The 15,104-nt window shown below is 45.6% G+C and overlaps 1 protein-coding gene across 4 annotated transcripts; it reads right to left on the bottom strand.

Moving 5' to 3' along the window:
- Window positions 1–2,893: 2,893 nt before the first annotated feature.
- Window positions 2,894–12,841, bottom strand: socs7 (suppressor of cytokine signaling 7). Of its 4 annotated transcripts, XM_048247848.1 has the most exons (10): window positions 10,950–12,841; window positions 10,488–10,552; window positions 10,168–10,272; window positions 8,263–8,394; window positions 6,513–6,658; window positions 5,959–6,127; window positions 5,286–5,414; window positions 4,209–4,344; window positions 3,716–3,859; window positions 2,894–3,231 (listed from the first exon to the last, which is right to left on the bottom strand). In XM_048247848.1, the coding sequence occupies exons 1-9, from the start codon at window positions 12,491–12,493 to the stop codon at window positions 3,739–3,741; spliced, it is 2,547 nt and encodes an 848-aa protein (XP_048103805.1). In that variant the 5' UTR covers window positions 12,494–12,841; the 3' UTR covers window positions 2,894–3,231; window positions 3,716–3,738. The 4 variants fall into 4 exon arrangements, with proteins under 4 accessions (XP_048103805.1, XP_048103807.1, XP_048103806.1 ...); XM_048247850.1 differs by lacking the exon at window positions 8,263–8,394; XM_048247849.1 differs by lacking the exon at window positions 10,168–10,272.
- Window positions 12,842–15,104: the final 2,263 nt, after the last annotated feature.

Below are 15,104 nucleotides of genomic sequence, written 5' to 3'. Positions count from 1 at the left end.
GGTCCAATCCGCGTGCACATGGATCAATGAGCGATGGTAGTTCCAACCAATAGAGAAGAGCCATACTTCAGATTGAAATTCTGTTTAGCCAATGAAAGAGATGGGTGTTCATAAAATCGACGATAGGCACGTACACGACAAATGGATTGCCGGTTTAGTGTATTTTGAGGCGGGTGTAAAGTGAATATGTAAAATATAATCTGAGCCTATGATATGAGTGTTGTGTTTCACTGACATATATCACACCCAGTCCGCGGGCAGAGAGACATTTCAGTCAAACTCCACTTGACATCCATTTTGGTCAATCAGCCCTTAGCTCCTACCGCCTCCATGTAGAAACTGTCACTGCCCCCCATAGGCATACTTCATGCATCTTTTCAGTGCAATGTTCAACGCGGTTTAACATATTCTAATCAGCTCAGAGTGCAGGCTTGCAAGACACACCCAACTGCTAACAAGCAGTAGACCAGTCAAAAAATCCAAAAGAGCAGAGGTTTACTGATTGGAGGTTTTAAGGCCTATTTAGCAAAAGTAATTGCATGGAATCCTCAGTCCAATAAAGCCTATCTGGTCAAGACAGAAAAGAACAGATTTTATAGGCCCTAGAAAACAAGACAAGCGGCAATCATACACACTGATATAATACCAGCAACATTACACACAGTAAAATCATGACACCAAACTATTGCTGGCCTGTGCAGTTTCATGATCAAACGACAATGACAGCTAGACTTCAACAGCCAGAAAAGCTCAAACTGTGTTGAAATATAATTTCCTGCAACACACTTGAGTAACCTTAGCCTTTCTCTCTCAAATTCTATATTACTTCACTGATGGGTCATTTCTGACAAAGAATACTGATGCTGACCCACAACTATGCAAAATCTAGTATGTAGCCAAATGTAGCCTAACTAACTAACAATCATATTTATTGTTTACTCCTTTGGATAAAGCGAGAAATATGAAATATGAAATATGAAAAAGAAAAAATAATAATCATGGCAGAAATTGTAAACATCTTATGAATTGCGTACCTTTAGAACCTGGCTTTGCCCCAACACTTAAGCCTACTTTTTTCAACAGGTCAGAGCAGTTGGTTTGGTCAAAGTAAAAATTATGTGATTGGGCTTAATGTGAAGGGTTGAAATGTGTTTAAAATGTAATTTGATTTAGTGCCTTTGACTCAGGCACTAGTGGTGTACTTGTGAAGGCCTGCACCCTGTGAGCTTGTTACGTATGGCATAATTGCATGCCGTTTCAGTTTAGTCCAGTTGCTTCTGTGCCTTTTGAGATTCTCTCTAATGATGTAGGACCACCTCCTATCACCTCCTGCCTCCACACTGAACAAGCCATTGGACCAAGAACGCATATAGTAACTACAGGAATACTTATTTCAATATGGTTTCATTTTTACAGTCTGCCACAATGCACCTTTAAGATTGTATATTAAAATTCTCCCCCATTCTCAGTTGTCTTTACTGACCTCCTTCTACAGCATCCCTCCTTCATGACATGAAATAGACATCTCTGTGTTCACATGGCCTTGGATGGAAACTGCCTTACTGCCTTTTCCATAAAAATAGTTTCTGTCACTATGCAGTTAGAAGGTGCAAGTAGTTTCCCTCTGAATTGACAAATAGAATGATAAGGTGAGAAGGTATATCTTTGTTTAGACTTTATATATATATTATAAAGTAATACTTTACATATTTACAGGACCTGTAAATAGCCAACAAATTAATTAAAAACACTTAAAACAAAGAGGAATGGAGAGGAATTTCACATTTTCCGAATAGGACTAATTAATAATACTTCAATAATATTTTAATTAAAGGTTCTCTAAGTGTTGTTACGCGGTTTCTAAGTGAGAACATTTTGTCACATACAGCAAACATCTCCTCACGATCCGCTAGCTGCCTGTCCCCAGAATACACAGTAAAAAACGTGGTCTCTGTAGACAGCGCAGGTTCCAAAAACTGCAAAAAAAACAGCCTGGTCCATGAAACATAACAAACTGTTCCAGCCGATCACCGATGAGATGCGCGCTCATGACAGTTTCAGTTGCACTGGAGGGAGGGACAAACTAGCTCTGTTTTGTTTGAGACGTCAACAGAAGTGACGTCACCCAACCGTGCTTAGAGAACCTTTAACAATAGTTCAGTAATATTGAACAGTGGTGTGTATTCCAACATCATGTCTCATTCATGACATGCCACTGTTTTATATAATATTGGAATGTTTCTATCACCTGTGATGGTTACTGCCAAATGTGCGTTCAGTAAATAACATGGAGGCATGCTAAAAAAACCTCATATTGTTTTGAATTGAATTGTGTGATTGAACTTATGCTACTGATTCTGCTCCCCAATAAATTTAGATTTAGATTAAGTTCAGTTTTTGGCATTAAAGAAATGTTCCTGTCCTGAGAGAGAGAGAGAGAGAGAGTGAGAGAGAGAGAGAGAGAGAAAGAGAGAGAACCTCCATGGGTCTAAAGCAAAATCATGCCATACTTTTCTGCGATAGATAAAGTTGAGATCAAAGGTTCATGAGACACACACACACACACACACACACACACACACACACACACACACTGTAAATTTAGTACTGAAGGCAGAGTTTTTTTCTAAACCTCTTTTACTGAAAATACTGTTCCTATGACCAGCTGTGACTGAGGAAAAGAGCAGACTGAGTCTGATCCAGTCACAGGTATAGATGCATATACAGTCTCAAGCTCCACTCACAGACAAGCATTGTACTAGAGAGGAGAGGAGAGAGGGAGGGGATGGCTGTTACAAACAGATCATCTCACTTGAAAAGGTCCATTTTGCTCATCTTGGAATTAGGTAACGTACAGATCATCGGGGAACAAAAAACAAACATCTGAGAGAAGTCCAAGTCCAAGTTTTTAGTTTTGTTGAGTTGGGTTTTAGGGTTTGTCCAGTTGGCTTCGCCTGGGAAGCCCATTCTCCAGCTAGGCCTGGTGTGCTGCACTGTTTGTGTGACATCCCAGCATTCCACCGGCCTCCCTCTCCCTGTCGCTTTCATTGGTTGCCGTGGCGAGGGAGAGGGAAGGACCTTTTGCAGAGTCCCTGAGGAGGCCGCCATTTGGAGACCCGACCCGAAGGAATTGTAGGAGTGGGACGCAGGAAGACTGGTGAACAGGCAGGGTCCAGGCTGTGCTTCACTGGGCAGCAATCTGCCATCACACGTCTCCACACACAGAGTACCCTGTAGGGGGGTGAAGAGAAGCTATGAGACGCGTCTTCACCTCATCCAACCACAAACTCCCTGGTGAACAGCAGCACTCACTGTCACTGAGTGATTATGGATAGGTTTGTGTTTACATTGCTCATAATGATGCAATACGTAAGAACCTGTTACTAATAATAGAAAAGGGAGATGAAAGGAGCCAAAGCGCCATTTTTATGTTTACCTCCCATTTCAAACCAAGCTTTAGCTTTACCGTAGATTTAGAAGAAAATGGAATGAATCCTTCAGCAGAAATGTGCATTTACATTTACATTTATTCATTCAGCGGATGCGCCATAAATGGGCGTATGGCCCACAAACGAATCAGTGGACATGTGGATCACAAATGAATCTGAAGAGCAGCATTTCTTCCAGAAGAAGAATCCCAGTACTTTTTCACTTTAACACAGAATTACAAAACAAATTGCTCCCCCCCCCCCCCCCGTACACTGCTGTGAATTACTTGGGTGAGGACCCCTCTGTTGGCTACGTCTGAGGCTCCGCTTCCTGTTCGACTCCCATCGCTTGGCGTATTCCCTTGATTGACAGGTACATCTCCTCCTCAGCGTCGTAGTAGTAGAACTTTCTCAGGTAGGCAATCAGTGGCCTGGTGGCGAGAATGAAGTGTATAGGAATGGAATAGGCATCTTTGTGGACATAACATGGGACTTAAAAGTACAGAAAAATATCAAAAGCAATGTATACAAATAGATCACATTAAACATACTGGATCCTATCATAAGCATATGCTTTACTTTCAAATGACATAACTATGTCAATTCATAAACATGACATGAGTGAACAGATACTAAACATGAAATAATTTAAAATGAAAAGCACTTATTGCATGTTCAACATGTTGATAATTTGACGGTCCCAAAAGGAACTGAAGCTAGCTGATGAGTAATTATATACTGTATGCTTGATTGACTTCTAAAGCTGTAGTAGGTGCTTACTTGGGCAGTGGGAGCTCCTGGATGTGGTCGATGCGGACCATCTGTCGGATGGAGAAGCGGCAGAGGTGCTGCAGGGATTTGACGTTGCTGAAGCGGGACACTGGGTAGAGCAGCTGCACCGGAGTGGGCGGGAGACCTGGGGAAGAGTGGGCATCTGCATCACCATCTACACCACCACCTGCATCACCATCTACACCACCACCTGCATCACCATCTACACCACCACCTGCATCAGGTGCATACACCTGCATACACCCCCATTCTCCATCCACCCCCATTCTCCATCAACTCCATTGGCTACCAGTTCCGTCCCGGATCAAATACAAAGTACTACTACTCACCTTCAAAGCCCTCCACAACCTTGCTCCCCCCTACATCTGCGACCTCTTGACCCCTTACACTCCTTCCCGCTCACTCAGATCCTCTGACCAAAACCTCTTGGCTATCCCCCGCTCCAGACTCTCCACCCTGGGTGGCAGGTCCTTCAGTGCCTTGGCCCCCAAACTCTGGAACTCCCTCCCCCAACCCCTTCGTGCCTGTCCTTCTCTTCCTTTCTTCAAAGCACATCTCAAGACCTTTCTGTTTAATGATCACTTCTCCTCCACACCCAACACATAGCTCCTACAGATAACTTGTCTTTGTTGTATTGTTTTGTTTGTTTGTTATTGTATTTCCCTGCCTTTGTCTCTGTTGTATTGTTTGTTTGTTTGCTATTGTTTTTCCCTGCCTTCCTACTATGTAAAGCGACCTTGGGTTTGAGAAAGGCGCTATATAAAATAAACGTATTATTATTATTATTATTATCACCATCTACAGTCTACACCACCACCACCGTGGAACTTGACCGGGATTACACAAATGGATATTATACTGCTGCTAATAATAATGAACTTAGTTTGTAATGAGCCTTCCACTCATTTAGATAGATAGATAGATAGATACTTTATTGATCCCCAAGGGGAAATTCAAGAATTTATTGTTACTGTCAAGAATTAATGAATGAATAAATAAATAAACCAACAAACAGTAAAATAGAAGGACAGAAAGAAGATGAATAAACCAAAAGAAACATCTTACCAGGCACTCTTGACCTCAGGAAGTACAGAAACTTGCCATTCTTGGAGTGCATGATGGCTCTCTCTATGAACTCTACCACTGAGTGGCAGCGGTCCTCAAACTTGGGATGACACCACAGGCTGAAGGTCCCTGAGACACGCATTAGCCATTAAGACAGCGTCAGCACAAGCCATAGACAGTAAAAGAAAGGCACAAGCTGAAGGTCCTGAGACACACGTTAGCCATTAAGACAGCGTCAGCACAGGCTGAAGGTCCTGAGACACACGTTAGCCATTAAGACAGCGTAAGCACAAGCTTTCATATTGCTTGCCACATTCAGAGGCGCACATACACCTTTGTGTGTGTGTGTGTGTGCACATGAGCATTAATGTAAGGAGTAGGTTAGCATACAAAGAAACACCACTACAAACATTTATACATTAACCCATATACTGTACATGCCTTCCCTCCTTGACCTATGTATCTGAGTGCGTGGGTATATCAATACATTTTAACAGCTACATGTATGTGGGCCAGTGAGGCAGTATATGACTGCTTGGGTATACATATACATGAATACATACGTGTGCCTCATCTGAAGTGCTCCATGCGCATGTGTGTGTGTGTATGTGTGTGTGTGTGTGTGTGTGTGTGTGTGTGTGTGTGTGTGTGTGTGTGTGTGTGTTGTCCTCACCTCTGTAGTGCTCCATGCGCGTGTGGTGTGTGACTCCCTGCGAACGGAAGCTCAGGCTGAGGATGTAGCGCGGGTCGGAGCTGTCCCGCACCAGGAAGGAGCCGTCCGGCTTCCCCTTCAGCTTCAGCTCCGCGTCCTCCCAGTTCATTGGGCCCCAGTACCAGCCACACTGGGGGCGGGACAAACACAGCCAATCACATGCCATCATCCCGAAGGATTGAGCCTCTACTGCATATGTTTCACACAGCAGGTTTACATGCATTGATATACAGTGATATGCACTATTTCTTTATCATCAATGTTATTTTACTGAGAAGGTATGGATGGTTTATGCCCAGATAATTTGATGGATGTCAATCTGTGCTTGTCCTATTTACTGGTATATGTAGACATGTGTCCATGTAAGTAGATTAACTGCAGCTTGATGGTAATAGAGGTGAGTTACAGATCAGTCATGTGTCATAAAGACAAGCAGACCTCCTTCCTATGGAGGAGGCAGACACATTTGAACTGACCAAATGACAACCCAGTGTGTGGGTGTGTGGCGCTCTTACCCTCTCCAGCTCCCTCAGACTGGCAGTGAAGCTGCTGGCATCGGGCCTCCTGAGGGGGCACAGGAGCGGGGGCGGGGGCAGACGGGGCGGCTGGGGCGCATCCGAGTGCGGGGCGGCGCCGTGAGGCAGCACCCGGAGGAAAGCGTCTGAGGAACCCGACAAACAGGAGCAGAAGATCAGCCACACATGAGAACAAAACAACCCCCCCAGCCCCTGTTCTTGCTCTTCTTGTCTGAACTGTGCCTGACTTAATAATCGGTAATCTCCTGGCAGGTTAAATCACTCGCAGCGTTGGCCTGGAGGCATGATTCAGAGAGCTACGCGATTAGGGGGAGAAGATAAGATTAATCTGATGAGGGGCCGTCATTATATCTCAGGCAACTTGAGGGTGAGCCGGTGTGATACTGATGGGGGAAAACAGTTGTTAAAGGATGGAGATAATTGTGTGATAACTCCCTGTCAGAGCTGTTTAAGAGGGGGAGGGAAGGACCAGGCATGTCAGTTAGGTGCCACTGATATAATACCACACTGGCAAACTAGCAAGGCTATTTTTTATTCATACTAGACATTCAAAGGCACATTCCACGCAGGCAGTGATATCTTTTTTCAATCTGATTTTGCTCAAAAGTAGCAGCGCACTTCATTTCAAAGCGGAAATGAAGTGTGAGCACTTCATTTCAAAACGGAGAGACATTCCTCTTCTTGGGTGGTAGGTAGCACCATAGTTTTGCATGTAAAGCACACTCATATACGCCTCAGATAAAACAAGACTAGATGAAGACGGCAAAAGAGCCACCATATTGCACTGCAGCCCTCTCTGCTGCAGCAGGATGCTCTGTGCTGCTATTATGTCACAGCTGGGGCTCCATAACTCACACGGCTGGTGGCATCTCACGTTGAGCCTGACTGATATGCACGACTGTCACTGGGTAAGAAAACATGCCACCAGGTTCGTCAAAACAACACGTCTTGCAGTGTCACGGGCTGTCACTCTGTTGCATACAGTTCTGTTTAATATCTAGTACTACTGTAGTTCCCCTCTGTATGACTGGATGTTGATAACTGGAAAAACATATCGGAGGAAATATACATGCAGAGCATTTTAAGTACTCTAAAAGTCAAGAAGGGTAGATGGGGTGGACTATAATTAGATATGATGCAAACAGTACATATTTTCTGTGCCTGTGTGGTATTCATAGAAACGGAGGCACTGAAACAGGTTTAATAGAAGTCAAATTTAAAAGCCTCTTTGTAAAATGCCTTCAATGGAAATTTCATCTATACTTTTTACCCATTACATGCGTAAAACAATTGACCAATCTGGTCCTCTGATGGCTTCTTGAGTTGTCAGCATAAAAAGAATCATTGAAGGCTCCACTTTCTCAGATAGTGGAAACATATAGAATTCTTCCAATGTATATCTGGCCCTAGGCTCTGCCTTATGTTACGTTTCAACTGTGAAAAATGCTTCAGTCATACAGCACACTTGTTACACTAATATATATAGGGGTCTGAACATAAAGGTTTAGCTCTCGAGATTAGCTTTAGAGAGCTGTTTAACAGCTGTTTACTGCTCCACCTCAGGCCTGTCTTACTGCTCCACCTCAGGCCTGTCTTACTGCTCCATTACAGGCCTGTCTTACTGCTCCACCTCAGGCCTGTCTTACTGCTCCACTACAGGCCTGTCTTACTGCCCTCCCCAGGCCAGACTCACTGCCCACCCCACGGTGCCTCTGTTGAGGAGTCTTACCATTGAGGCTGAGACTGTGCTGGATGGTGGCGTGAGAGGGAGGAGGAGGAGGAAGAGGCAGGGGGAGAGACTGCAGGGAGGCCCCCACCACACTCACTAGGAAAGGCCCAGGCTGAGGCCCACCTATGTCATCTGGAAACAGAGCAAGGGGTGGGGTGGGGTGGGAGAGAGGAGGAGGAGGGGGTGGGGGACAGCGGTTCAGGGCAGGACAATCCACAGAGGTCTCTCTCTTAGTCCAGGCACACACCACGTCCCGTCAGGTCAACGTTCCGACATGTGACTCGATGTTGAGTCGGACATGGATTCTTTCCAGGAATTTGCCACCAATCAATTTCACGTGAGGTTAGGATTTTAATTGCGGCCAGATCATGTGCCGCATTCGCATCAATTGGTGTTTCGCAAACCACCCAAATGAAAATCCATGTCTCCTCAACGTTGATCTACGTTCATTGTGCCATGGAAACAATAGTGAATTGATCCTGGGCATGTGCAACATTGAGGAAGGACTGACTTGAATGCATGGTTTGATCGAGCAAGCCATTGGGTAATGGAGGTGAATGCTGGTGAAAATCACTGACAACATTGAAAATGAAAGGCAGCAAATGCAGATAAGCAGAGACAGATCATTAGCAATAGCAATAGCAATAGCCTGCATCTAGCCTGCGTTCAGACCACTTCTGAGGCCTCCTTGCCATATATCTACCCTCAGGTTTCAAGAAGAAGTCTTTGTTTGTTGATTTGCATAGCAGAGGATTGCAGGAGAGTGCAGGTATGTGTTTTGGTTCACAAGCTGCTGTCAAATCTGCACGTGCCCACACACACACACTCACAGTCACTCACTCACTCACATTCACACACACACACACAGAGCTTTACTGAGAGGCTTAGCGGGGCTTACAGCAATGGCAAATCACCAGGTGAGCCAACTCCCCAACACACAGATGAAAATAATACACCGCAGCATCCTTTGCGTCGTCACAAAATCTCCAAACATTCGCAGGGGAAAACAAAACAGCCACTGCATCCCTGCCTCAACAACAAAAAAAAGCTGGACACACATACACCCCCATGGTCAATTCACCCTGCTATCCACAATCAGAGTCACAGACACGCCAGACTAAAACCCACTGCTGTCACACGTGCACTTGGCTCGCAAGTGAGAACACAAGATGAGAGAGCTAATCCTCTTTCGTGGTCAACCACATGCTCTTCTCCCCCCCCCCCCCCACCCTCCGCAAGTGCTCAATCTCACACAGTTTATGTGCTCAGTGCCGTCTCTCTCCAACACATCGCAGATCAGGCCATAATCTGATTTTTGAAATGAGCATGCTTCAACTCAATTTCCGGAAAACCCTGACTCCAGCGGAAAAAAATCTGCCCCCGACTGTTGTCAGCCGAAAAGAAAATGTGCATATAGCTCCTGATTTGTGGCCTGGCGCTGGAGATGTATATATCATTTGTGCTTTGAGGAGAGAGGATAAAAAAAGAGGAGTTGGAGAGAGAGAGGGAAAGTGTGGAGGAGCAGCAACGGGTTGCCAGGGTTACACCGAGTCTCAATTTGCCATGGCTCCGAATGACTGCATGGAAGTGGGTCGGAGTGAAAACAGATGAAAAGAAAAGAAGAGATAAAAAAGAGGGGGAATAAAGAAAGGCGTGCTGCGATACTAACATACTCTAAGGGGAGATTGACGATAAAGAGAGGCAAGAGTCACAGAAATATCATGTACGTATGTTTAGGTGAGATAAAAGTCAGAATTCACAGAGATAGATAGATAGAAAGAGAGAGAGAGAGAAAGAGAGGAGACCAGCACGACAAAGGTATGAGATGACAGAGAGCGCATGTGGGTGTGCGGAGGAAGACATGCAGAGAGAAAAGGGAGAAGTGGGGACAGACAGGGACAGTACCTAGGAGACTGAGACTTCGGCGCGGTGGAGGCGGCGGAGTGGGGGGGTGCGGGGAGTTCACCCCTCTCCGAGAGATATCCACATCCACCAGAGACACCGTCTCCCCTGGAAAAGGTTGCAGTTGGGAAATCAGACATGGATCGCCCACGAAAGAGAGATGCAGAGAGGGAGAAAAAGGCAGCATAGTTAGAGAAGGTGAAAAGACAAAGACAGGAAACGGACACAGAAGGCTCATCTCATAACTCAAAACCCTTTTCCCATTTTGCAGCAAAATGTGTGCTTCCTGGTTCCTTGATATGTTACCAAGCATGTCCCCTTACCTGTGAAAATTGGAGTGAAAGAGGCAGCGGAGAATGTACTTTGGGCCCTGGTCAGTGTGGGCTGGCTGAAAGGACACAACACATTACAGCATGGGCACCCAGTGCACTGTGCAGTTATCATACTGACATGTGCTCCACAGACTTCAATAACATTGATTAGCACACAGGAGGACTGAGCCAGACTGTTGCTGACTACAGACAACACAACAGGAGAGAGTGGTGATACAGAACTGCTGATTCTCTTTTTAGCAAAAAGGATCTCATAAGGCAACCCCTCAAAACGCCTGCAATACACATGACATGTTTATAGAAAATAAAGGCCTAAGGCCTCATCATTTGGGATTAACAGTCCACATGCCTGCTCATTATTGTGGCTCATTATTTTGGCTAACCCTGAAGTTGAATATATTCTATTACAGGAGTGAATTAGATTTTCTCAGATGATCCTTCATCATACTGTACCTGCTAGTGTCTTGCTCCCCTCCACTTGCTCTGGACATGTCCATCAAACTGCCAGCTGAAGATATGGAGTAAGTCACCGATGGTCTTTTGTCCAGCAGGTTGTTCGATCCACTGCAACTTTTAGTTCTGAAAAGTTTACTCAGGCGAATTTTCAGTGACCCTTTCCTGGACTTCCCGTGTGGTTTTTCATTGCCAACACTTGCCCCACGGCTGACAAGTGTCCGAGGCACACTGACGCTCCTTTCAGACCGGCGCGCGGGGCTCGACTTCTGGCTGGGCCGGTCCTGACAAGATTCACCAGGAGGGGGTCCAGGTGGTGTTGGTGCCTCTTGTGACTGCTCTGTGTCGCTGGGGCTGGCCTGTGGTCTGGGGTTGACACTGTTTTGTAGTAGACAGCACACCTGTGTGTCCCGACAAGCTGCCGAGCAACTCCCCTCGGAGCGCGCCTCTCCCTGTCCCGCGAGCGCCGCGGGGCAGCAACTGAGAGCGAACGCACCTGACATTTTCTCCACCAGGTCTGTTTTCCCTTGCAACATGAAGGCCCTTTCTTTCTCCTGGCTCTCGGAGTCACTGGGTGAGCACGCGCTGATGCCCAGGCCATTCACCTCCTCTGACCCAAGTCCCTCCAGCACCAGTAGCGCGTCGCTAGTCTCGGTCGGGTCATCTCCCTGGCCCATTCCAGCAGCTGTTGACCCAAGCACGCTCTGACACGAACAGTGCGGCAGTTCCCCGTCCTTGAACAACAATTCGGAGACCGGAGCCACCCTCAGCTTCCCGAATTTCTTTGCCAGTTCAAACACAGGACCCTCGGGGAACTGCATGTTTGTGTCCGTGGCCGTACATCCCCATTTGGATTCAATCATTGCTAGAGGGGTTGATGCGTCCACCAGAGGTGACCAGTCTTGTTTGTCTGTAATCAAACGATGTCGGTGGCACACTTCATTTTCCTCGTTATCCGAGGCAATTGTGGATGATTTCATCTGGGGAAGCAAAGCCCATCTAGCACACTGCTGAGCATCCACACTAACCGTATTGTTATTGATGCCACTGTTTGAGTCGGCAAACCCGGATGACTGATCATCGCCAACATGAGCCCTTGCTTGATGTTTTTCATCTGAATTGTGTTCCGATATACTGTCATCGTCCCTAGCTATGTTCCGAAAGACCAGCAGCTGAGGCCGCATATTCCCTCTGTGGGCAAACTCGTAACCCTGGGCCTCGGTGGAACCGTGGGGAGGAGGCAGAACAGACATCCCCGGTCTGGTCGCCATCGCTCCAGTGTCAGGTGCCTCCGTTCCGCTGGGTTGCTGAGCATTGTTCAGCGCGGCGAGATGGTTATGCCGAGCGACGTTGGCCGAATGGTTTTGTGAGCATTCAAACCCACCTTTCAAATTAGTATGACCCAAGACCTCTTGCCCGAACCCAGCCACCAGTCCGCCGCCAGACGATAAATTCCCATTCTTATCATCCAAGCGGTCATCCTCGGCCGCGGACACCAGGCGCATCAAGACAAAATCTGGAGACATATCTTGTCCGTTGTTCATTATTATTCCTCAGTTTGCAGAAGGAATTTCCAATATTACGGTTTCACATCGCTTCGTCGGCTGTCTTTACGGCAACATTAGTGTAATCCGCTTGCTACCCTAAATACACAATCTGTCTCGAGCCAACACATAAATTAAACTATTTAAAGCGTTTTCTCGACATTGCTGATGCGAGTCTGACCGACCACACTTACACACGACGAACAGACAAACGAAATTTCCAGGCTCTTAAATTCGCGACGGCCCACTGGGGTCATATAAAACGCTTCATTTAAGAGAATGGCAGCCTCGCACGTCTCAACTCATACATTACTGCCTCTACAGCATACACCGAGGCCCCACCCGCTCCCTCACTTCCGCAAATGCGATGCGTTGTGTTCGTTTCCCAACTCCCTGCTACCCAGTGGTCCATATGATGTTCCAGCGACGCGCTCTGTGGTATAGCGTGCATGCACAACTAGAGCGAAACACCGCCTGTCAGTGCCAGTGATAGCCTATATCTTGTGGAAATATGTGCATTTAAAATAAAACTTGAGATGCTCACACATCTCACACATTCTTTATTCAGGTTTATTTTTTAATAAGAGGAATATGCACTCAAGTCGTAGGGTTAATGAGTATCCTAATTACCCAGTACCGCCAGAATCCTTTTAGCCTACAAATTTAATATTCGCCTATAGCTTATAAGAATGAATGGGTAGTCTGAGTCTGTTGCACAGGGCACCGTGTCTTTCTAACCGGTCATGTTATTTTTATATATACTTATATTTATATTATTTTTATATATACTTTTATTTAAAATATTATTTTAAAGTTTCTTACATTTGCAGGGTTTACCATGAAGGCATACACCAGTGCAAGACCCATGTAGCCTACACAAGTCGTCAACTGTATTATTTTTAGACATAGCCTTGCAATATAAAGGTTCCCATCTAAACTACTTAATTGTGTTTGTGTATGGCTGTGTATGCTTCCTACGCCAGGAGGTTCAGCCTAGCAACCTGTCACGGTTCAGTGCTCACAGTTTTGTGCTCTGTTAGTCAAGCTTGCTCCATTATTATTTCAATAAATATAGCCTAGTCTGGCGTCAAATGTATTTCTGTAACCTCGCCAGCAGGCGTCGCTTCATGCATGGTTATTTGATCCAGTCTTGAAAAGGCGAAAGTCATCTGCTCCTCGTGCGCGCATGTGTTTAATTACATTTTGAGTGTTTTATAAACCTAGCTATTCTTGTTAGCACAATGCCTTTCTATATACATATTATTTCTTGTTAGTAACCTATGTATATGCTTTTGTGCAGTTTGATAAGGAAAAATAATACTCAAAAGTTGGCCCATACTCAAAAGTGACCTCCAATAAATTATATTTAATATAGGTTACTGATTCCCAAACCAATTAGAAGTTACAGGCCGAGCAGGCACACTTGAGTCTGGTGGCTGATTTCAGAGTGGAAAGGATCGATTTAGTCCAGAAATCCAACCTTAGGTGATATGGGTGTGATAAAGAAGAGATTCATTGTTTAATCTATACTGACATTGCACAGGTTACAGTGAGCAGTCTTGCACTGCACACACTACAATAACCACTGTGCCCCATTGTCACACATCAAAACACAGAGAATATTAATGTGGAAACACACACACACACACACACACACACACACACACACACCTCACCATGCGGTCTCACTTACCTTTCTCTTCTCTCTCTCAATTCTGTCACCCCTCCCTCCCTTAACATACCTAGGTGTCTGTATGGGTGTGTGGGTGTGTGTGTGTGTGTGTGGGGGTGTAGCACAAATTAATGGGTAGTTCTCCGAGCCCTGTTGCTATGGCACCAAAACAAGGATTCGCCTGCATCGCCCAGAGTTGCCTGCTCCATCACTGACAGAGAGAGCGGGAGGAATTAGAGCATTTTATCTTCTCCTATTCTCTTCTCTTCTCTTCTCTTCTCTTCTCTTCTCTTCTCTTCTCTTCTCTCACCTCCTTCTCTCTTTCTCTCCGGTTAGTCCGGTGCATTCTTAAGGCGTCTACAGGGAGACCGATCATGTGTTTTTCCCTCTCCACTGCAATCTCCTGGCCTCCGTGAGTCGATTCTGCTGAGCAAGTGTTGAATCAGCTGGGGTTCTGAGGAGGCCATTTGAGTAATATTTAAGCCTTCCGAATGGGCTGAAAGGGCTACACATAAATGTGTACATCCCCCACTAGCACACATGCCAAAGGCCTGTATAAAGACCTACACAAACACACACACACACACACACACACACACACACACACACACACACACACACACACACACTTATGTGTAGTATACATCACCAACACATGCATCTAGACCTGCATAGACATTTATGAATACAAACACACACATACATACACACACTTATGCACATATGCTCAGAAAGAGCACTACTTGACCTAGCTGGAGAGGGAGAGAGTGGTGGCTTAATCCAGGGAGTGACTATCTCTCTCAGAGCACGCATACATGCACACATACACACACACACACACACACACACACACACTAAAACACACTAAAACACACACTAAAACACACACACACACACACACACACACACACACACACTAACTCAAATAAACACACACAT

This window comes from Alosa alosa, chromosome 7 (genome assembly GCF_017589495.1).
Source record: "Alosa alosa isolate M-15738 ecotype Scorff River chromosome 7, AALO_Geno_1.1, whole genome shotgun sequence".
Classification (NCBI taxonomy): domain Eukaryota; kingdom Metazoa; phylum Chordata; class Actinopteri; order Clupeiformes; family Clupeidae; genus Alosa; species Alosa alosa.
Note: the sequence above shows the minus strand (reverse complement) of the source record. Positions and strands in the feature narration are given on the sequence as shown.

Coding starts and splice junctions, on each gene's coding strand:
- socs7 (XM_048247848.1), bottom strand. CDS start 12,493: ATGAACAACGGACAAGATATGTCTCCAGATTTTGTCTTGATGCGCCTG. Junction 10,553..10,949: donor GGGGAGCAAGACACTAGCAG/GTACAGTATGAT, acceptor GTGTCCTTTCAG/CCAGCCCACACTGACCAGGG. Junction 4,345..5,285: donor CCTGAGGTCAAGAGTGCCTG/GTAAGATGTTTC, acceptor ACTCTTCCCCAG/GTCTCCCGCCCACTCCGGTG.